Source organism: Saccopteryx leptura, chromosome 1, assembly GCF_036850995.1.
Source record: "Saccopteryx leptura isolate mSacLep1 chromosome 1, mSacLep1_pri_phased_curated, whole genome shotgun sequence".
In the NCBI taxonomy this organism is placed as follows: Eukaryota; Metazoa; Chordata; class Mammalia; order Chiroptera; family Emballonuridae; genus Saccopteryx; species Saccopteryx leptura.
Genome location: NC_089503.1, coordinates 281,968,245 through 281,990,535, shown reverse-complemented (window position 1 = coordinate 281,990,535; position 22,291 = coordinate 281,968,245). Strand labels below are relative to the sequence as shown.

Sequence of the window (22,291 nt, the reverse complement as noted above, 5' to 3'; positions counted from 1 at the left end):
CAACAAAATGTACCAAGTCACTCTTCTTTCTAAGACTTCAAACTGTCCTCAAACTGACCTTAATGTCTGCAAGCTTCAGACAAATGGTTTTGTAATTGAGAGCAATAAATTGAAATTAATCACATTTAGGTAGAATAAAATAAAGTTTTAATGTGCAAAAACAAGCTGACCTTCTAGCTTTGCATTTTTATTACACCCTTTCTGCTCTCCATCTGTTTCTGATGTTCTGCTGAGATCTCCTTAACTTTGTGGTATTTCATGAGATGTGTCTGGACTGTGGTTCTCACAAGGTCTCATTGCTAGAATGTCCAAAGAGAGAAAATTACTGGAACTGTATTTTCAGGTCAGAAATAAGGATTTTAAGTGACTAACCTTGGACATGCAGTTCTTGTTGCAATTAAAATGTTCAATCTAAATGAAGAAAAAATATGTAACCTGTTTGCACATTACATTTCAATCTGTTGTCAAGGAGAATGAGAGAAATATCATTTTTTCCTTTTCACTGTAGCTGCATAATAGTCATTTCACCCTTCAGTAGTCTGATATGCTAAAAAGAAACTGAATTTTAAAGACTTTAAAGCTCTCTGACATCCACAGAACTAGGAGCCAATCTTCAGAGTTCTGGCCAGACTGGCTGAAAAAAATCACAGTTAGTTCCCATACAACATGATTTGGAGTTTTGTTTATTTATCTGTTCATTTCTTTGTTTTTCAATGAGTTACTAAAAACAGTTTTTCAAGTTTTTTTTATAGATAAATTTTTATTAATTTTAATAGGGTGACATAAATAAATCAGGGTACATATATTCAAAGAAAACATGTCCAGGTTATCTTGTCATTCAATTCTGTTGCATACCCATCACCCAAAGTCAGATTGTCCTTTGTCACCTTCTATCTAGTTTTCCTTGTGCCCCTCCCCTTCTCCCTCCCCCTTTCCCTCCTTCCCTCCCCCCACCCCCCGTAACCGCCACTCTCTTGTCCCTGTCTCTTAGTCTTGTCTTTATGTCCCACCAATGTATGGAATCCTGCAGTTCTTGTTTTTTTTCTGATTTACTTATTTCACTACGTATAATGTTATCAAGATCCCACCATTTTATTTTAAGTGATCTGATGTCATAATTTCTTATGGCTGAATAGTATACCATGGTTTCTTTATCCAGTCTTCTATTTTTTTTAAGTGATTAAAGCCTTTAAGCAAACTCTTGGCCAATACAGCAAGAATCCATAAAAGAGTAGTGTCCTTAACATGTTCACCAAGTCCAAGTTGGCCCCAACACCATGCCAAATCTCTGATAAATGCAACCCAACCCCAGTTCAGTCTGTTAGGAGCTGTCACTAGGAGCAGGAGTCCAGGACAAGTCCACCTCCAGGAAAAGTCCGCATGGCACTGGAATTGTTGTCACAATTCTATACTTTGCAGCTCACATCCAAGCCCCAATGACCGCTGCTTCTAGCTGGTAGTGATTCAGGTAGACTGGAAAAGCCATCTGCAGTATGTATGGATATGGAGCTTCTGTTCTCTGCCTGGAGAGATGAGACCAGGTTGCTTTTCCCTGGAGCTCTGCAACTGTGGCTTGGTAAAGAGAACCTCGGGATACACTAAGCTGGGTGGCAAAGGTATATTCATAATAGAAGTTGGCAAAAGGGGGAAAGAGAGCTCTAAATTAGAAGTAGGTCCCAGCCTGAAATATGAGTGGGGCATTGAGGTAGGAGGAATAAAGGAAACACTATATATTAAACAGAGCAGCAGAAAATAGGACTATCAACACCCACAACAGAGATCTTTGAAGGAAGAATAAAAAACCTGACTATTCAGGCAAAACATAGTTAAGTGGCCCTTGTGCAAATGAGATCAGTTTACCTGCTTCTTGGGAGAAATACCCTAGGCTCGTCCACAGTGTCATAGATGGGGCCAACGGCCCTGGGCCCCTTCAGCCTTCAGTGGCAAACCCCAGCATTCTGGGCAAGGTTAGGTCATAGGTGGCTGGAGCAGGGCTGGAAGAGACTGAACCCTCCCTTAGAGGAGTGAGGGGGAAGCCTACCTTCTAGTGTCCCTGTTTCCTCACAGCAGAGGCATGTAAGTCTGGCAGGCTTTAGCTCAATGACCTTCCTTTCCATTATTGAAGCAGGACCCAGATGGCATCCTATAAGACCCCTTTGGGGTGTTGGAGCCTTTAAGGCGTATCCTAAAAGCTGGTAGTTCCCCTGATCTCTATTGGGCATTTTCTGCCTCTTGGTATCTTAAAAGCCATGCTCAGAAGATCTCGCTGAGGGGTTTGAGGATCCCCATCTGCCTATATAAGTCTTTTCCATATATCTGGAGCTATTTGGAAAAAGACAAAACAGTGTTATTAGCTGGATCAAATAAAGAAGGTAGTAGATTGTAGGAGAAAAAGATTTTTTCATCAGCATTAAAAAAAAATTTAAAAATTTTTTTAAGTAAAAAGCATGATATGGTAGACCCATAGGAGTTCCAGGATATGACTCCTTGCTTTTAAATTTTTTAAAATTGACCTTAAAATATTTTCTGGGTACACTTTAATAATACCTTGACTTTAAAGATTGTAAGAAATGCACATAATTCGAAAGGTTTGACAAAATACAGTAAATGCTTTTGCTCCATATGCAGGAGCATTGTCAGTTTAACCAGTTTAGGAAATTCAATAATAGAAAAATGCATACAGACAATAAGCTACAACATGCTTAGCAGCCTCTCCTCTGATAGAGGTTACTATAAATCCAGAATATGTATCCACTGTAATGTGGACATAGGACTGTTTGCCAAATGAAGGTATGTGAGTAACATCCATTTGCCAAAGTTGTCCTGGTAGGGGTCCTTGAGGGTGAACTCCAAATGAAGGGGCAGATTATAGTATAGGACCCCTTGGACAGGATTTCCCAATCTGCTGTGCTGCTTCCTGAGAAAGTTGAAACTGTTTACACAGGGCTTCAGCGTCCTGGTGATGAATAGTATGAGACTGAATTGCTCGATCTGTCATGGTTGCTCCAAATAATTTTCTTTTGGGTAGCTTGATCAACAAGGGCATTCCTAGGCCCTGGCCAGTTGGCTCAATGGTAGAGCATTGGCCTGGCATGCTAGGGTCCTGGGTTTGATTCCCGGCCAGGGCACACAGGAGAAGCACCCATCTGCTTCTCCACCCCTCCCCCTCTCCTTCCTCTCTCTCTCTCTCTCTTCCCCTACTGCAGCCAAGGCTCCTTTGGAGCAACGTTGGCCTGGATGCTGAGGATGGCTCTGTGGCCTCTGCCTCAGGTGCTAGAATGGCTCTGGTTGCAACAGAGCAACACCCCAGATGGGCAGAGCATCCCCCCTGGTAGGCGTGCCAGGTGGATCCCAGTCAGGAGCATGAGGGAGTCTGTTTGACTGCCTCCCCATTTCCAACTTCAGAAAAATTTAAAAAAGGAAAAATTTAAAAAAATTAAAGAAAAAACGGGCATTACATTGTGCTAAAGCTCCAGGGAGCATGGAGTGAGCTCGAGTATGTCCTATAAAACATGGAGCTCTATGTTGACATACAAGTCTTTGAAGAAGAAGGAACTGCTGAAATAGTTCATTAGCATTTGTCCCTAAGACAGCAGTCTTTTTTTTTTTTTTAATAATTTTATTTTTTTAATGGGGTGACATCAATAAATCAGGATACATATATTCAAAGATAACAAGTCCAGGTTATCTTGTCGTTCAATTATGTTGCATACCCATCACCCAAAGTCAGATTATCCTCTGTCACCTTCTATCTTGTTTTCTTTGTGCCCCTCCCCCTCCCCCTTTCCCTCTCCCATTCCCCCCTCCCCCCTGTAACCACCACACTTTTATCGATGTCTCTTAGTTTCACTTTTATGTCCCACCTATGTATGGAATAATGCAGTTCCTGGTTTTTTCTGATTTACTTATTTCGCTTCGTATCATGTTATCAAGATCCCACCATTTTGCTGTAAATGTTCCGATGTCATCATTTCTTATGGCTGAGTAGTATTCCATAGTGTATATGTGCCACATCTTCTTTATCCAGTCATCTATTGATGGGCTTTTTGGTTGTTTCCATGTCCTGGCCACTGTGAACAATGCTGCAATAAACATGGGGCTGCATGTGTTTTTACATATCAATGTTTCTGAGTTTTGGGGGTATATACCCAGTAGAGGGATTGCTGGGTCATAAGGTAGTTCTATTTTCAGTTTTTTGAGGAACCACCATACTTTCTTCCATAATGGTTGTACTACTTTACATTCCCACCAACAGTGTATGAGGGTTCCTTTTTATCCACAGCCTCTCCAACATTTGCTATTACCTGTCTTGCTAATAATAGCTAATCGAACAGGTGTGAGGTGGTATCTCATTGCCGTTTTGATTTGCATTTCTCTAATAGCTAAAGAAGATGAGCATCTTTTCATATATCTGTTGGCCATTTGTATTTCTTCCTGGGAGAAGTGTCTGTTCATATCCTCTTCCCATATTTTTATTGGATTGTTTGTTTGTTTGTTGTTGAGTTTTATGAGTTCTTTGTATATTTTGGATATTAGGCCCTTATCTGAGCTGTTGTTTGAAAATATCATTTCCCATTTAGTTGGCTTTCTGTTTATTTTGTTATCAGTTTCTCTTGCTGAGCAAAAACTTCTTAGTCTGATGTAGTCCCATTCATTAATTTTTGCCTTCACTTCTCTTGCCTGTGGAGTCAAATTCATAAAATGCTCTTTAAAACCCAGGTCCATGAGTTGAGTACCTATATCTTCTTCTATGTACTTAATTGTTTCAGGTCTTATGTTTAGATCTTTGATCCATTTTGAGTTAATTTTTGTACAGGGGGACAAACTGTAGTCCAGTTTCATTCTTTTGCATGTGGCTTTCCAGTTTTCCCAGCACCATTTATTGAAGAGGCTTTCTTTTCTCCATTGTGTGTTGTTGGCCCCTTTATCAAAAATTATTTGACTATATATATGTGGTTTTATTTCTGGACTTTCTATTCTGTTCCATTGGTCTGAGTGTCTATTTTTCTGCCAATACCATGCAAGACAGCAGTCTTTATAGTGGAAACAACCATAAGTAAATATTTGCTGTCTGTATATAGATTAAATGCTGAAAAGCCATGATAATGGCATATTACTCTAGACTTTGAGCTGATTTTAAGTTGACAGTTTCAGTATAAAGTTGTCCATTGATTTGCAAGAGCAATTTGCCATTTAGTGGAAGTTCCCCAGAGCCATTGTTATTGATCCTTTGAAAAAAGGAACAACAATAATTTTGAGGCTCAAAACCTATAAACTGTAAAGGTCGCCTATGCCCCTTGATAATCCAGGAGGCAACAAGATCAAAATATGGAAGTGTATTCCATGGGCTATTAGATGATTCAATGTGCCCAAGCTGTAGCTGCTCTTGGACCCATTGAGCAGCTGCCCTAAGTTTCTCCTGAGAAAAGGGCCATTGGTCTACCAATACAGGATTATCTGATTTCCAACTAATTGGGTCTGCACTATGTATTATTGAGGTAGCAGGGGCTACCAAGGCCCCTATGCTAAATTTTGATATCCTAATCCACACCTTCTGGTATTGGGTGCCACTTCTGTGGGGGTGAGAATTCCTCGCTGTTCTTTCTCTAGTCCCTTGTAGGGCAAAAATCCCCAATCAAGCATCTGAGTACTGACTAAACCACTAGGACTGACAAGCAACATTCCCATATTTTTCAAAACATCTCTCTACCTCACAAATTAATTGGCCATCCAGAGAGCACATAAGGCTTTAAAAAAATCCAGAATGACCTTCTTAATCTTCCCAATGTAGAAAACTAGAACTTTGTTGAGGAGATTTACTCTGCCTTATACCTTGTAATTCTGTGGCTGCTGCATGAGTGGGCCAGGAAGGAGGCCAATGTAGCTTAGCAATAACAGATACATCAGCTCCAGTATCTAAAAGTCCTTTAAATTTATGCTCATGTATTGTTAGTTCCATTTCAGGGCGTTCCTGACCTATTTTTTTTTTTTTAATCCAATTGGCAAAATCAGAGGAGCCAAATCATCAATTTGCTTGGGGCCCCTTTTGCAGAATGTGGCCTGAGAAGCAGAATTAGCATCCTCATACTATTCTTCTAACTGCCTGAATTAGCCATGAGACACATTCCTTTTTTTTTTTTTTTTTTTGATTAATTTTGATGGGGTGACATTGATAAAATTGTCTTCCATAACCTTCTAACTGGTTTTCTTTGTGCCCCTCCCCTCCCCAACCCCCTCCCTCTCCTTCCCCCAACCCTGTAACCCCCACACTCTTGTCCATGTCTCTGAGTCTCATTTTTATGTACCACCTCTGTATGGAATCATATAGTTCTTAGTTTTTTTCTGATTTACTTATTTCTCTCAGTATAATGGTATCAAGGTCCATCCATGTTGTTGTAAAAGATCCGATGTCATCATTTCTTATGGCTGAGTAGTATTCCATAGTATATATGTACCAAAGCTTTTTAATCCACTTGTCCACTGACGGACACTTGGGCTGTTTCCAGATCTTTGCTATTGTGAACAATGCTGCCATAAACATGGGGGTGCATTTTTTCTTTTCAAACAGTGCTATGGTGTTCTTGGGGTATATTCCTAACAGTGGTATAGCTGGGTCAAAAGGCAGTTTGATATTTAATTTCTTGAGGAATCTCCATACTGTTTTCCACAGAGGCTGCACCAGTCTGCATTCCCACCAGCAGTGCAGGAGGGTTCCCTTTTCTCCACATCCTCGCCAGCACTTATTCTGTGTTGTTTTATTGATAAGCGCCATTCTGACTGGTGTGAGGTGATATCTCATTGTGGTTTTAATTTGCATTTCTCTAATAATTAGTGATGTTGAACATTTTTTCATATGCCTGTTGGCTATCTGTATGTCCTCTTTGGAGAAGTGTCTATTCATTTCTTTTGCCCATTTTTGGATTGGATTGTTTGTCTTCCTGGTATTAAGTTTTACAAGTTCTTTATAAATTTTGGTTATTAACCCCTTATCAGATGCATTGTCAAATATATTCTCCCATTGTGTAGTTTGTCTTTTTATTCTGTTCTTATTGTCTTTAGCTGTGCAGAAGCTTTTTAGTTTGATAAAGTCCCATTTGTTTATCCTGTCTTTTATTTCACTTGCCTGTGAAGACAAATCAGCAAATATATTGCTGCGAGAGATGTCAGAGAGCTTACTGCCTATGTTTTCTTCTAAGATGCTTATGGTTTTATGGCTTACATTTAAGTCTTTTATCCATTTTGAGTTTATTTTTGTGAATGGTGTAAGTTGGTGGTCTAGTTTCATTTTTTTGCAGGTAGCTGTCCAATTTTCCCAACACCATTAGTTGAAGAGGCTGTCTTTACTCCAATGTATGCTCTTACCTCCTTTGTCAAATATCAGTTGTTCATAAAAGTGTGGGTTTATTTCTGGGTTCTCCGTTCTGTTCCATTGATCTATATGCCTGTTCTTATGCCAGTACCAGGCTGTTTTGAGTACAGTGGCCTTATAATATAACTTGATATCCGGAAGTGTGATGCCTCCTGCTTTATTCTTCCTTTTCAAGATTGCTGAGGCTATTTGTATTCTCTTTTGGTTCCATATAAATTTTTGGAATATGTGTTCTATATCTTTGAAGTAAGTCATTGGTATTTTAATCAGTATTGCATTGAATTTATAAATTGCTTTGGGTAATATAGACAATTTAATGATGTTTATTCTTCCTAATCATGAGCATGGTATATGCCTCCACTTGTTTGTATCTTACCTGATTTCTTTTATCAATGTTTTATAATTTCCCAAGTACAAGTCTTTAATCTCCTTAGTTAAATTTATTCCTAGGTATTTTATTTTTTGGTTGCAATGGTAAAGGGGATTGATTTCTTAATTTCTCTTTCTGACAGTTCATTGTTAGTGTATAAAAATGCCTCTGATTTCTGAGTATTGATTTTATATCCTGCCACCTTGCTGAATTCATTTATCAGGTCTAGCAGTTTTTTGACTGAGACTTTAGGGTTTTCTATATACAATATCATATCATCTGCAAATAATGATAGTTTTCCTTCTTCTTTTCCAATTTGGATGCCTTTTATTTCTTTTTCTTGTCTGATTGCTGTGGCTAGGACTTCCAGAACTATGTTGAATAAGAGTGGTGAAAGAGGGCACCCCTGCCTTGTTCCTGATCTTAAGGGGATTGCTTTTAATTTTTGCCCATTGAGCATGATATTGGCTGTGGGATTGTCATAGATGGCCTTTATCATGTTGAGGTATGTTCCCTGTATTCCCACTTTGCTGAGAGTTTTAATCATGAATGGGTGCTGGATTTTATCAAATGCTTTTTCTGCATCTATTGAAATTATCATGTGGTTTTTTTCCTTCCTTTTGTTTATGTGATGAATCACATTGATTGATTTGCAAATATTGTACCAGCCTTGCCTCCCAAGAATAAATCCCACTTGATCATGGTGTATGATTTTTTTCATATATTGCTGGATCCGGTTTGCTAATATTTTGTTGAGGATTTTTGCATCTAAATTCATCAGGGATATTGGCCTATAATTTTCTTTCTTTGTGTTGTCTTTGCCTGGTTTTGGAATCAGAATTATGCTCGCCTCATAAAAGGAGTTTGGAAGTCTTCCTTCCTCTTGAATTTTTTGAAATAGCTTGAGAAGGATAGGAGTTAGTTCTTTGAATATTTGAGAGAATTCACTTGTGAAGCCATCAGGCCCTGGACTTTTCTTTTTTGGGAGTTTTTTGATAACTGTTTCAATCTCATTTGTTGTAATCAGTGTGTTTAGGTTTTCTGATTCTTCTAGATTAATTTTTGGAAGATTATATGTTTCAAGGAATTTGTCCATTTCATCTAGGTTGTCTAGTTTTTTGGCGTACAGTTCTTCATAGTATTTTCTTACAATATTTTGTATTTCTGTTGTGTCAGTTTTTATTTCTCCACTCTCGTTTCTAATTTTTATTTATTTGAATCCTCTCTCTTTTATTCTCAGTGAGTCTGGTTAAGGGTTCATCAATCTTGTTTATCTTTTCAAAGAACCAGCTCCTGGTTTCACTGATCCTCTGTATTGTTTCTTTAGCCTCTATGTCATTTATTTCTGCTCTGATCTTTATTATTTTCTTCCTTCTACTAGCTCTGGACTTTACTTGCTGTTATTTTTCTAGTTCTTTTAGAAGTAGGGCCAAGTTGTTTATTTGAGCTTTTTTAGCTTCTTGAGGTATGCCTGTAATGCTATATACTTCCCTCTCAGGACTGCTTTTGCTGTGTCCCATAAATTCTGAGTTGATGTATGCTCATTATCATTTGTTTCTAGGAATTTTTTAATTTCTTCTTTGATCTCATTGTTTACCCATTCGTTATTTAATAACAAGCTATTTAGTTTCCAAGTGTTTGAGTATTTTTTCAGTGCTTCTGTTATGGTTGATTTCTAGTTTCATGCCGTTGTGATCAGAGAAAGTGTTCGATATGATTTCAATCTTCTTTAATTTGTTGAGTCCGCTTTTGTGCCATAACATGTGATCTATTCTAGAGAATGTACCATGAGCACTTGAAAAGAATGTATATTCTGCTGTTTTAGGGTGAAAGCTTCTAAAGATATCTATTAAATCGATTTGATATAATATGTCCTTTCAGTCTGCTGTTTCTTTATTAATTTTCTTTTTTGAGGATCTATCTAATGATGTTAATGGGGTATTGAAATCCCCTACTATTATATTATTGCTGTTGATCTCGTCCTTTAAATCCATCAAAGTCTGCTTTATATATTTAGGTGCTCCTATATTAGGTGCATAGATATTTATAACAGTTATATCTTCCTTTTGGATTGCTCCCTTTATCATTATGTAGTGACCTTCTCTATCTCTAACTATAGTCTTTGTTTTAAAGTCCATTTTTTCTGATATAAATATTGCTACCCTAGCTTTTTATTCATTTCCATTTGCGTGAAATATTTTTTCCATCCTTTTATCTTCAGTCTGTGTGCATCTTTTGATTTAAGGTGTGTCTCTTGTAGACAGCATATGTATAGGTCCTGTTTTCTTATCCACACAGCTATCCTATGTCTTTTGATCGGATCAGTTAATCCATTTACATTTAAGGTTATTATTGATATGTAATTGTTTGTGGCCATTTTATTCTTGAAAACTGTATTCCTCTTTTTCTATATTCTCTTTTCTCCTTTGATCTGTTCACAACAGGTCGCTTAGCATTTCTTGCAGCCTTTGTTTGGTTGTAGTGAATTCCTTAAGTTTTTTTTTTGTCTGGAAAGCTTTTTATTTCTCCTTCAATTTTAAATGATAGCCTTGCTGGATAAAGTAGTCTTCGTTGTAGGTTCTTGTTCTGCATTACTTTGAATATTTCTTGCCATTCTCTTCTGGCCTCAAGTGTTTCTGTTGAGAAGTCAGAAGTCATCCTTATGGGTGTTCCTTTGTAGGTGATAGTCTTTTTTTGTCTAGCAGCTTTTAATATTTTCTCTTTATCACTTAGCTTTGGTATTTTAATTATGATGTGTCTTGGTGTTGATTTCTTTGGGTTTCTCCTTAATGGAGTTCTCTGTGATTCCTAAACATGTGAGATGTTTTCCTGCCTTAATTGAGGGAAGTTTTTAGCTATGATATGCTTGAACAAAGCCTCTATCCCTCGTTCTTTCTCTTCTTCTTCAGGAACCCCTATGATGCGGATGTTATTTCTCTTCATGTTGTCACAGAGCTCTCTTAGAGTTTCCTCAGACTTTTTGAGTCTCTTTTCTTTTTCTGCTCTGGTTCTGTGCCTTTATTTATCGTGTCCTCTAACTTGCTGATTCGATTCTCCACTTCATCCATCCTGCTTTTAATTTCTTCCATTGTGTTCTTTATTTCAGATATTGTATTTGTCATTTCTGACTGATTCCTTTTTATTATTTCAATGTCCTTTTTTATATGCTAAATAAATCTATCTCTTTATTCAGGTGTTTGTAATGACCAAGTATTGTTGTTCTAATGTCTTTGAGCATCCTAACAATCGTTATTTTAAACTCTGCATCTGGTAATTTGGTTATATCTGATTCATTTAGGTTTTTTTCTGGGGATTGCTCTTGGTTCATTTGTGTTTCATTTCTTTGCCTTTGCATTTTCTCTGTGTAAAGGAAGGTTTTGGAGACTGGAGTCCACTGGGTATGGCCTCTGTTCCCTAGGTATGGTTTGTCTGCAGGCCCGCCACCCCCTCTTCTGTTGCTGCCTAGGGCTTTTGGGTTTGGCTTTACCAGTGCCTGCCCACTGGGGCTATTGCTGTAATTTCCACCTCTCCTTCACAGGAGAGCTGTGATCATGTGCTCAGGTGCTCAAACCTTGGTGGCCTTGGCTTTTGCCCCACCCTCGTGTGTGGCGTTATGCTTGGCCCTGAGGTCAGTGGCAGCACCTTTGCTCAACTGTGGTTCTCTGCCTGTTTCCTGGGCTTTTGACCCACCCTTGCAGGAGGAGCCAACTCATGGGATGGCTGCAAGCCCTGGCTCCACAGGCCAGGCAAACTGCGTGCCCACGCTCAGTAGCAGGACTCCACCTGTTCTGGGCTTTTGGCTCCACTCCTGTGGGAGAAGCCGGCTCCCAAGTCAGGCCACACACCTTCCACGGGCAGGGCAAAGCTGTGTTCCTGCGCCCTTGCTCAAAGGCAAGTCTCCACCCATTCCAGGGTTCCCGCCCTTCTCCCGCAGGCTGGATTATACCACTTTTGCATGCCCCCTCCTCCTGAGCTGGGTAAGACTGAGCTCACACGTGAGCCCACTGGCATCCAGCAGGCTTCTGCCCCTGCAACAGAACCACTCCTCCACGTCCCATTGCTGCCCGCCCTCAGGCGAGCCCTCAGCCATGTGGGGTGTGGGCGCTGCAGTTTAGACCCTAACACTCAATACTGTAGACCTGAAAGCTCCCTCCTTCAAAGCGACTCTGCTCTGAGTGCCATGCGGGAGCTTGTTTGGCTGTTCTCCTGCTTCCCTTTGCTGGTATTGCTGTTTCCGGGGGAAATATTCACTTCAGATTTGGGGAGTGACTCATCCCAGGGGTTAGGGTGTCTGTCTCCCAAAATCTTTCTCCCTGTGCCTCCTAGATTACAGTCTCTTCCTGCTACTCTGGTATTCTTCTCTCTCCCCATTCCCAAGAGCCCCAGGTGAGTGGTTGTGAGAGAGGTTTTCTGTGCGGTCCCTTTAAGAAGAATCCTGGGTCTGAGAAATCAGTCTCTTTCTCACAAACATTATCCTGACTTGTTTCCAGCTAAATACTGTCCTTACACCTCTTCTGGGCTCTGGGGCTGCAGGCTGGGGCTTTGTTCCAGGGCTCAAGACCCTCCCTTCTCTGCTAAACTCACTTCCCAACATGTGAGTCTCTCCCAGCTGCCATTCGCTTCGGGGAGCTGGGCAGCCCTCCCTGCATTTCTGCTTTTCCTACCAGTCTTGGTGTGGTTTCTTCAGTGTTCCTTAGTTGAAGAGTCCTCTTAGTTTAGTCCAAAGTTGCTTTTTCCAGAGGATAGTTTTTAAAATTATTCTGTAATCCTCTTTGGTTCTGGGAGGTGGATGTTGGTATGTCCGCCTACTCCAGCGCCATCTTGTCTTCCAGCCTCAAGTATTAAATTATAACTATTTTTTCTGAAAACTTTTTTTATTTAAAATTAGTTGTTCTAACAAAAGCTCGATTTCTATTTAATCATGTTGAAGCAGTGTGACAAAATCATGTCAAAACAGTGTGGAGGCCAAAAGCTCTCTGTCTGCACTTAGAGGGCTCGGAGGTCATTGAATCTAAGTCTTCTGATGGAACAAGATAATGGCAACCTGAGTATCCCATTTGTGGATAAATTGTCTTTGGAATAAGGTATCAAATGTTAAATACTGTCATAAACTCACTTTAGTAACACAAGTTTATTAAGTTTCTAATGAGTGCTAAATCTTAGAACAGGCATGTGCAGTATCAAAATAAGTAGAGCACAGTTTCCCTCAGAACTTAGTCTAGTAAGATTTAGACTTATTAAATTATTTTTATTTGTATAAAATACTTTAAATTTTTAATTTTAATTTGATCTGGCCAAACTCATTCAAAAATATATTCCAGTTTTAAAAATTTATTGATTGATTTTAGAGAGAGAGAGGGAGAGACATGAATTTGTTGTTCCAGTTATTAATGCATGCATTGGTTTTTTTCTTGTGTGTGCCCTGACGGAAATCAAATCCTCAATATTGCTGTGTCCAGAGGATGAAACTATGCTACACAACCAAGACATAGATTTCATTTCTAATCATATAAAACAGCTGGTATCCAGCTGGTAATAATTTATTTAATAAATACATGATTAAATATAAGCAAAGGTTATTATACTGTTTTTAAAAATATTTTAGACACCTATCATCCATTATATTGACAAGAAAGCTAGCAAAGATCTGACTAAAGCCAACTTTTCAAAATCTAGTCAGAAGAACTTTTTACTGCAATTCACATGAGAGTACAGAATATAGAAAAATAATTATTATTTGGTACTAATGATCATCTTAATTGACTGTGTGTTTATTATTTTATTTTATGCGCTGAGGATGGAATTTATTCTCTGTTTCCCCGACATTGCTCATGTATTATTTTCTACCATCAACTGCTTAGTAGTTATATTTGCTTTGTATTAGTTTTCCAGATGAAGAAATTTATCAAGTGGCAGTTCAACAATTAGATAACCTCTCAAATGATGAACTACTGGATTATCTCCCACAGCTAGTTCAGGTAAGGAACTGCAGGGTTGCCAAGGGATTCCAGGATTTTAACAAATAATTCTCTGTAGAAGTTTCCAATGAATCAACAGTATTGACTGCTTAAAATGATATTGCAATTTGGCCAGCCAATGGCCAAATTATAGCTTATATGTCAACGTGGGTAAGGTTGAATTATGGCTAGTTCTCTAGCCAAAATTGGTACTGCTACAAAAAGGTGTATAAGAGCCAAATAGAAAAATTTTTTAAAAAGCAACTTCACTTATTAATTAGAACTGGGAAGAATTAGTAATGCTTGTAATAAAATCTTTTTACCTAACTACATAAAACAAAACAAAAAAATTAACCTAATATGTATTATATAAAAAATAACCTTTTGCTTGCCAGGTCTTCATAATTTATGCATTTTTTCCCTTTCCCTTACAGTATTCTAAATTGATTGTAAATTTTATTAAAATAGTATTATGAGATAGTTTCTAAATTCTAGTATCAGTATATTTTAGTGACAGAATCAAATATCAAAATGTTGGAGTATTTTTGAAAATAATATAAATTTACCTAGAAATATGAGCTAAGACTGATTTGATTTGAATGTTTTGAAATATAAACAATTATATGTTTTACAAATTACCATGTAAATGACCAAAGAGCCAAACTACAAATGACATTTGTTTCCAAGTTGACCAAATACTAAGTGCTGAAATGGTCTAAAATAGTGATCTTTATGTATTTTGCCTCTTTTTTAAACTCGGGTGTTTTCTTATTTTAAAAGCCAGGTTGTAGTTACAAGCTGTTTTAAATGCCACATGTCTCAGTTTTAAAACATTTATATAGGAAACTGAACCTGATGAGGAAGCCTAGAGTATTAGACTAAAAAGCCTTATTACTTTGTAAACAGAATATAAACTCCTCTGAAGACCACATAGAGAGCTGGTTTTAAAATAGCTATATTATATAGTCACTTATATCAATTTTTATAGTCATTACTTTCTTAGACTTGCCGGGACAGTGTAATGAAAATAAAGACTAATTCACTTTGCAGAAATACTATTCATCTTATGGTCCCTGAATGTGGGCAACATGTTATATCTAACCAATTCAAAAAAGTATGTTTTTTAAAAACATTTAGATTAAATACATTTGTAAACCCCATTTGGAGTTAACACCCTTGGTACCAGGATTATCACTGAGAGCCATATATTTGCAAATCCAAATTATTAAGATGAGTACACACAGAATCCTGCATAGGAAATACACAAAAATAAAATTAGGCACAGATGCAAGTATTTCCTAATTAAAAATGAATATTTTTAAATGTTTTGAGATGGAAAAGATGTATATAATGTGACTATATTGTAAATCAAAACTGGGAAGAATTTTAAAAACATTTGTTGTGGAGTTTGTCCTTAAACTTCTGTGCTCTAACTTAACTTTAAAACTTTCCAAGACACAAAAAAATTATATCTGTTGATTATTTTCTGAAAGCATGTTATTTCATGTATTATCTTATTAGAAGTATACAAGCTATGTTGAAGCAATAATAAAAGATTCTACTATCATAATGAAAATAGAAGTTATGGTTCAAAGCTAGGAGTCAAATAAGTTAGACTCAGTGGTTACTACAAAGCACAAATCATAGCCATAACCATGAAGATAGGTTCATAATAATATGATATGCATCAGAAAAGTCACCTATATCCTAGAAGATGAGGCAGGATTTAAGGGGAAATTGTATCAGTAGAGAGAGTCATCCAGGGTGTTTGGAAGCAAAGAAGGTAATTCAAGATCAACAAGTAACTATTGAGTTCAAGAAGAAACAATGGGGAAGCCTAAAGAGAAAGCTAAAAACAGAAGCATGAAAATACATTCTGAGACATCTCTTCTGCTCATATGCTGATAGGATGTGCTCACTATTAGGGCATTAACACAACCCATAGTTTAGCCCAGTATTAACAAGTAAGTAAAAGGTCATAGCTGCCATTTAAGACAACAAACATTACACTGGGGAATAAAATTTTAGTTGCATCCACAAAAACACTTGTTCTTACCTAATTCAAGCATGCTGATCTCAAATCTGACATTAGTTTTTCTCTAAGCTACAGTTTTTTTGCAATTCAAGATTTTATGTTTTCATCTTACTATAAAATTTTCAACATTTAGTTTAACGTAATGAAGTAGAATGTCTTCTTGGGCATCATCTTTGTGAAAATATAATAATTCATATAATGCAGTAAATACACTAAACACTAAAAGATATGAGTGCATCAGAATTTGTCTAGAATTTTGAAATAGAACATATTAAAACACTTATTTTAATCATAAAATTTGCACAAAACTTATTTAAATTCTATTCAGGCAAAAATTTGCATTTGTAGCTCTTGCGTTTGTGTACTTGTTGAGGACAATCTCGTTTGATGCTCCAGCAGTAGTCTGCTCATCACTAACAGCTCCAAGATTTGGGGGAAAATTATCAAGGTGACTGTTCAGGAGGTGAATCTTAACTCTCATGTTATATCCAATGTCGCAGAAAGCCAACAGTATCCTTTGAACCAGAAGTTCATAGTTTTCTGCTTTTTTGTTGCCAAGGAAGTTCTTTGTAACTGCCACAAAAGACTCCATTCTGCTTTCTCCTCCTTATTCATCTTCCTGGCAAATTCTTCATCCCATATGAGGTTCGAATTTGAGGTCCATCAAATACACCTGCTTTTATCTTCTCGAAAGACAAGGCAGGAAAAGCAGAAATAGAATGTTGAAAGCATTCACTTTCTCTATTCAAAGCCTGAACAAACTGCTTCATTAAGCCAAGTTTGATGTGAAGTGAGGGAAAAATGATCCTGTCTCGATTAACTACAGGTTCATTCACAATATTTTGCATCCCTACTTCCAGAGCTTCACATTTCGGCCACTCCTTCTGTTTCCAGTGTTTCTCCCGAGCTCGCTGTCCCACAAACACAGAAAGCAAGGATACTTCATGAAACCTCTCTGTTGTCCTAGCATAAAATTTATCATTTTAAGAACCACACAAATGATCCAGTTATGCTTCTCATACTTCAGAAAGATGAGAACAATTTTTATGTCATTATAATCTTCTCACAGATGAGTTGAATAACCAATTGGAACCACTGCATAAACATTACCATTGTGTAGGAGAGCACATTTCAGACTCCATTTAGAGCTGTCAAGAAACAGCCACCATTCAGTTGGACTGTATGTGGTAACACCTAGCTGGCTGAGAAGACTACTGATATCATGACAGTAAACAAAGTGTTTGTCTTCGGAAAAAATGTCCACAAAAATTTGTTCACGCTTCCTGAAATGAGACACTTAGCTGACCAGTGAACTACATTCTTTTCTTGAAGCCTGGAGGCTAATAACCCAGCTGCTTTCTTTGATAGGCCTAAATCTCTTACTACGTCATTCAATTCGGGTTGGCTAAACTGCTGAGGGGTTAATGACTGCTTGGCATCAGAAGAAGACCCTTCAGATTCTACAACCATTTCCTCATGCATCTTATCAAAATACACTTGATCACCATGTTCACTTTCTTTGTCCTTAGAAGAAATAAAACTATTGAAAACTGGAACTGGGAGTGTCTCAGAGTGTGGAATAGGTCGTATTTCTGAAAGAATATTAGGATATGCGATCATATGCTTTTTTTCTTGCCAATGCCCTTTGCATGGATCAGACAGAAATAACAGTCACTGCTGTGGTCCTTAGGTTCACACCAAACCATGGGAATACCAAAAGGCATTCCTTTGCGTTTTTCTTTTGCCCAGTCACAAATCATTTCCTCATAATCATGACACACAATATGAGAAGCCCAATTCTTGTCTTGATCGCCAAGGGGAACTTAAAAATAGGCAATATATGCACGTATTACAAATGATGAAATATTGCGCCTTTGACGTTGAAGTGTGTAATAGCCACATATATAACAGAAGGTGTCAGGACTATTTTTACATTTATGCCTACTCAAAGAAGCCATGATTCAATCTTAAAATAAGAGGGTGTTTTTATCAGATAATTTTTTACATTTAAAAACAACTACAATTATGTAAATGTGATGTTTGTAAAACATTAATTGCCTTGTGGTTATGTTCAATCTAAGAGTCATTGCCCTTTAACTCTAATTGAAAAACCAATGCCATTAAGTATAACCAAAAAAATTAAAATTGCATAAAAACTAGAGCATGCACCAAAAAGCTGATGTCAGATTTGGAATCAACGATGCAGAAATATAGAGAAACAGTTCTAAAACCTCATGCAACTGAAAATGAAAATAAATCTGTTCTCCAGTGTTATAGCTGTTATGCATTCAGACAGCTGCAAGAGTTTATGCAAATATGTTGAAATCATCTTTAGCACCCTCATAGCTTAGAAATTCATGAAAGTTCTCATCTTTGAGGTTGGTTAGCATATTGAGGTGTTTCTTCAGGTGTGTGTGTAAATGAATGATGTTCCAATGTTTTTCTCTTTTCTGTACTGCGATACAAAAAACTTTCTTAAACTCTGAAAGTGTGTGTGTGTGTGTGTGTGTGCCTTAAATGGCTCATTGAGCAACCAAAGATAGAAGCTTTGTCTCTCAAACAGGAATGAGCACTTTTATAAACAGAATCTAGTTTTCATTTTTATAACATATTCAGATTATTGGGGTGATAATGGAGGCCCAAGTACCAACTGGTGATGGGGAAGCCCCTGAACAGTGCAGGTGGAGGTCTGAGTTAGTGCTTTATGAGTAGCAGAGTTTGCCACAGCTGTCTGTTTTCCACCAGGTTGGGTATTCTAGAAAACCTTAAGACAGTCTTTCACATCTTAGGAGAGATGAGGGAAAAAATCGAGGAATGTGTGGGTTATGATGGAAAGGAAACAAGACTGCACAAACCAACACTGTGATCTGTGTGTGCTCTGTTATTAGTTAAACACCAGCAGTTAAAGCTATCAAAATATATTATTAACATTTTGTTAAAATGCTTATGACATTTTCCTTGATCTTTGCTCAAGCTGCTTAATTCCTTCTGTATTCTGCTACAATTTTATTACTGAGGAAAAAAAAGAGTAAGGTAATTCTATCTCTTACTTCAGGCCATCAAGTTTGAATGGCACCTTGAAAGTCCTTCGGTGCAACTCCTGTTACACAGCTCACTGCGGAGCATCCAGATTGCCCACCATCTTCACTGGTAATATCATCCAAGAGTGGATAGCATGCCTTTTTAAGAAGTAGAAGTTTCCTTTACCTTGTAATTGATATAAAGCACTTAAAATTCAGCCAAATTTGAGTCTCTGTCAAGGTTATTTTTATTTATGGGTATAATTTAACTGTCATCTTCAAAATCTTCCTTTTGTACTCTTGCTACTATTTACATCCAATATGAATTTCAAATCTGAATGATATCTTTTAGATAGCTTTAAATCACAAAGGCTCAATGTGATCATATCTGTTAATTGAAGATTTCAAGATGAAATATAGCCATAAGATTGGATGTTGTAGAATAATGTGTGTTTTAAAAGTAATTTCTATACAACAGTAGTTATAAACAGTGGATCTGAAACTGAACATATGCTTTATATGAAAATTTCTAGGTCACTAAACTTTTCCCCAAGCATAAATTTAGAATATTATTATTGGAGAAATAGACTTACTTTAGAGATATCAAAATTTCTCCCAGTGTCATCTACTCTTTGTTTTATTGAATATGATGTTCATTGGATGCTGTTGTTCCTACCTTTCTTTTATTAGTAACTTTGTAGATGCAATTTCATAGCAAAAAAAATTTAATATTTACAAATTTTAGTGACCTAAGGATAAAATTAGATCTATCTTTTGACCTCACAATATGTGTGAGAGGCATCAATTGCTGGCTTCAAGTGAAGAACTTTAACTAATTAAAGGGAACTTGATATCACTTTTGAGTATCATGTTTTCCTGCTTCAAAAAAACATTACTCAATTGGCATCACTCTTTCCATGAAAATGACTCAGGTATTTCTAAGCAAAGTAGGGTTAATAAGGAATTGTCAGGCAGCATGTTTGGTTCATTTTTATTTGAAATGCTTAATATGAAACACAGAACATTTTTCTCTAGTGTGTCAGTATATAATGAAGCACCAGATACATTTACTAGCAGTGAGTCCTTCACTGAATAGACTCTCTTATCAAGCTCTGAATGTAGTCTTATTCTCTTCAGTTTTTCTGTAAGCTACGATGATGCTAAAGGAAATTATGTGAATGTATTTAGTGATGTTCTGCTATAATATTCAAGTTGAGCTCCTTTAAACACAATGTTTACTTCTCCTAAGTTTACTCTTCATTTTTTTAACCAGTGTTCATTAAAATAAAAGCACATTACACAAAGTAACATGACCAGATAACAATCATGATTTAAATATTTGCATGAAAATGTTATATAAAAATATATAAAGGTATAATTTTTAAAAACACATCTTAAAAACAGATTAAAATATTAAGGACTTATACAAACACATTAATTTTATATAATATTACTGCCACCTTGCTAGGTTCTTTACCTGCTAAAATTGTGTGAAAAGTTGAGTCACTTGAAAGGCAACAAGTGCAAAGTTGTAAATCAATGTCATAGTTGCAAGTTCACAATTATGTCACTGTTTCCAAAGAAGCTGGGGAGAAAGTCTTCCTAAGTATAATTTTCACCCTTGTGAAAAAGAGGAAGACTAATGACAAATCCTATTTCTACTCTCACTGATTTCAGAAGAGAGTAAGATGGAAGGAATAGAAAAGAATATAAATTATAAATGAGCTGCTTGTTTCTGAATGCTTAATTTGTAAGAATATGGAAATGGAAAATAGAAGGAGATTTTAAAGTCACTATATCTTTTAAAACTTAAATAAAAATTTAAGAGTCAGGTAAATATACGAAATTAAAATTAGTACCACATTTAGGGAGTATTTGTGTGTAGAAATGTAGAAAGTACAGCTAAAATTTTAAAGATGCAGCTCAGTCCCTGCCTGATACACTTACAAATTCTCAATGTATCTTTCTTTAATTAAAGAAAAGCAGTGCTCTAGAACAGGGGTTGGGAACCTATGGCTCGCGAGCCAGATGTGGCTCTTTTGATGGCTGCATCTGGCTCGCAGACAAATCTTTAATAAAAAAAAAGAATAACGTTAAAAATATAAAACATTCTCACGTATTACAATCCATTCATTTCCTACTGCTCATGTTCATGGTTGTGAATGGCTGGAGCCAATCACAGCTGTCCACTGGGACAACACCAAATTTTTATTGGATAATGTGTAACGTACATGGGTGGTTGTATGGCTCTCATGGAATTACATTTTAAAATATGTGGCATTCATGGATCTCTCAGCCAAAAAGTTTTCCGACCCCTGCTGTAGAACAATAATTTAATGATATGGAGATATATCAGCCACTAGTTTAATGATTTTTCTTTTTCACTTGGATGAGCTACTGCTTCCTTGGGTCAGGATTTCTCTCTGGATCTGCCCTGTTTCTCACTAACACGCCCAATTACTTACCAAGGCCCGTAACTCTGTATCTTCTAAATAACTCTTCCCATATCCACTACTACCACTGCCACTGGTCAGAAGGATGCCTCACTGCATATGGAATTATGAATAAATAGGTGTGGACAGCAAACCATCTGAACTGTTCAGCCTCACTGTGTGTAATCTTCCTGAAAAGGAAAATTGACTTGGTGTTACCACAGGTCTCTCCCACTGAAAGGGTGAATGTAGGATGAGGAACCTCTATTTTTCATGTAAAGCGATTTAATAACAAGTTTTGGATTTGGAAGATATAAACATCCCCAGTCCCAGTTGTCATTCTAAAAGGTGGCTATATTTGGAAATCATAACATTTTGGGTTCATGCGTAGGAGGCCCCTATCCTGTTATGTAACAATTAATCATATAACAATTAATTATAGAAACTTAAACTCAATGCCCTTTTTCATTTGAGATGAAGAGCAATTTAACTGACAGTGAGATATTGGGTTTAATGGGGGCTGCAAAAATGACATCTGCATCCTAACTCCAAAAAACTGTGAATATGACCTTAAGGAAAAAAGGTTTTTGAAGATATAATTAAATTAAAGATCTTGAGATTAGATTAACCTAGATTACTGAGGTGGGTCCTAAATCTACTGAAAAGTGCCCTTGTAATGAACAGAAGACACACACACACACACACACACACACACACACACACACAGAAAGGGCCATGTGCAGGTAGAGGCAATGATTGGAGTGATGCTTCAGAAGCCAAGGAGTGTCCGGAGCCACCAGGAGTAGAGAGGCAAAGAGGGAGTCTTCCCTGGAGCCTGGGGAGGGAATGCAGTTCTATCTTGATTTCAGACTTCTGGTCTCCAGAACTGTGAGAAAACATTTCTGTTGTTTAAGCCACTTTTGTGGTTATTTATTATGGCAATCATAGGAAATAATATAGCAAGAAAAGGATTTGATAAAGGTCCCTGATTAGACTGGCTGTGATGTCATTTCATGTAGCAAGCTTTCCCTGACCCAGCCACTATCCAGGTTGATCATTGCTCCCATGGTGCATCTTAGAATATACTCTATGTCATCTATATCAGACA

The 22,291-nt window shown here is 37.1% G+C and overlaps 1 protein-coding gene across 1 annotated transcript in view; it reads left to right on the top strand.

Annotated features, from left to right (window-relative positions):
• PIK3C2G (phosphatidylinositol-4-phosphate 3-kinase catalytic subunit type 2 gamma) overlaps positions 1-22,291 on the top strand; it is a 326,837-nt gene that overhangs the window by 107,596 nt on the left and 196,950 nt on the right. The window contains 2 exon segments of the mRNA XM_066360246.1: positions 13,624-13,717; positions 18,787-18,881. Coding sequence (XP_066216343.1) covers positions 13,624-13,717; positions 18,787-18,881 — 189 coding nt within the window.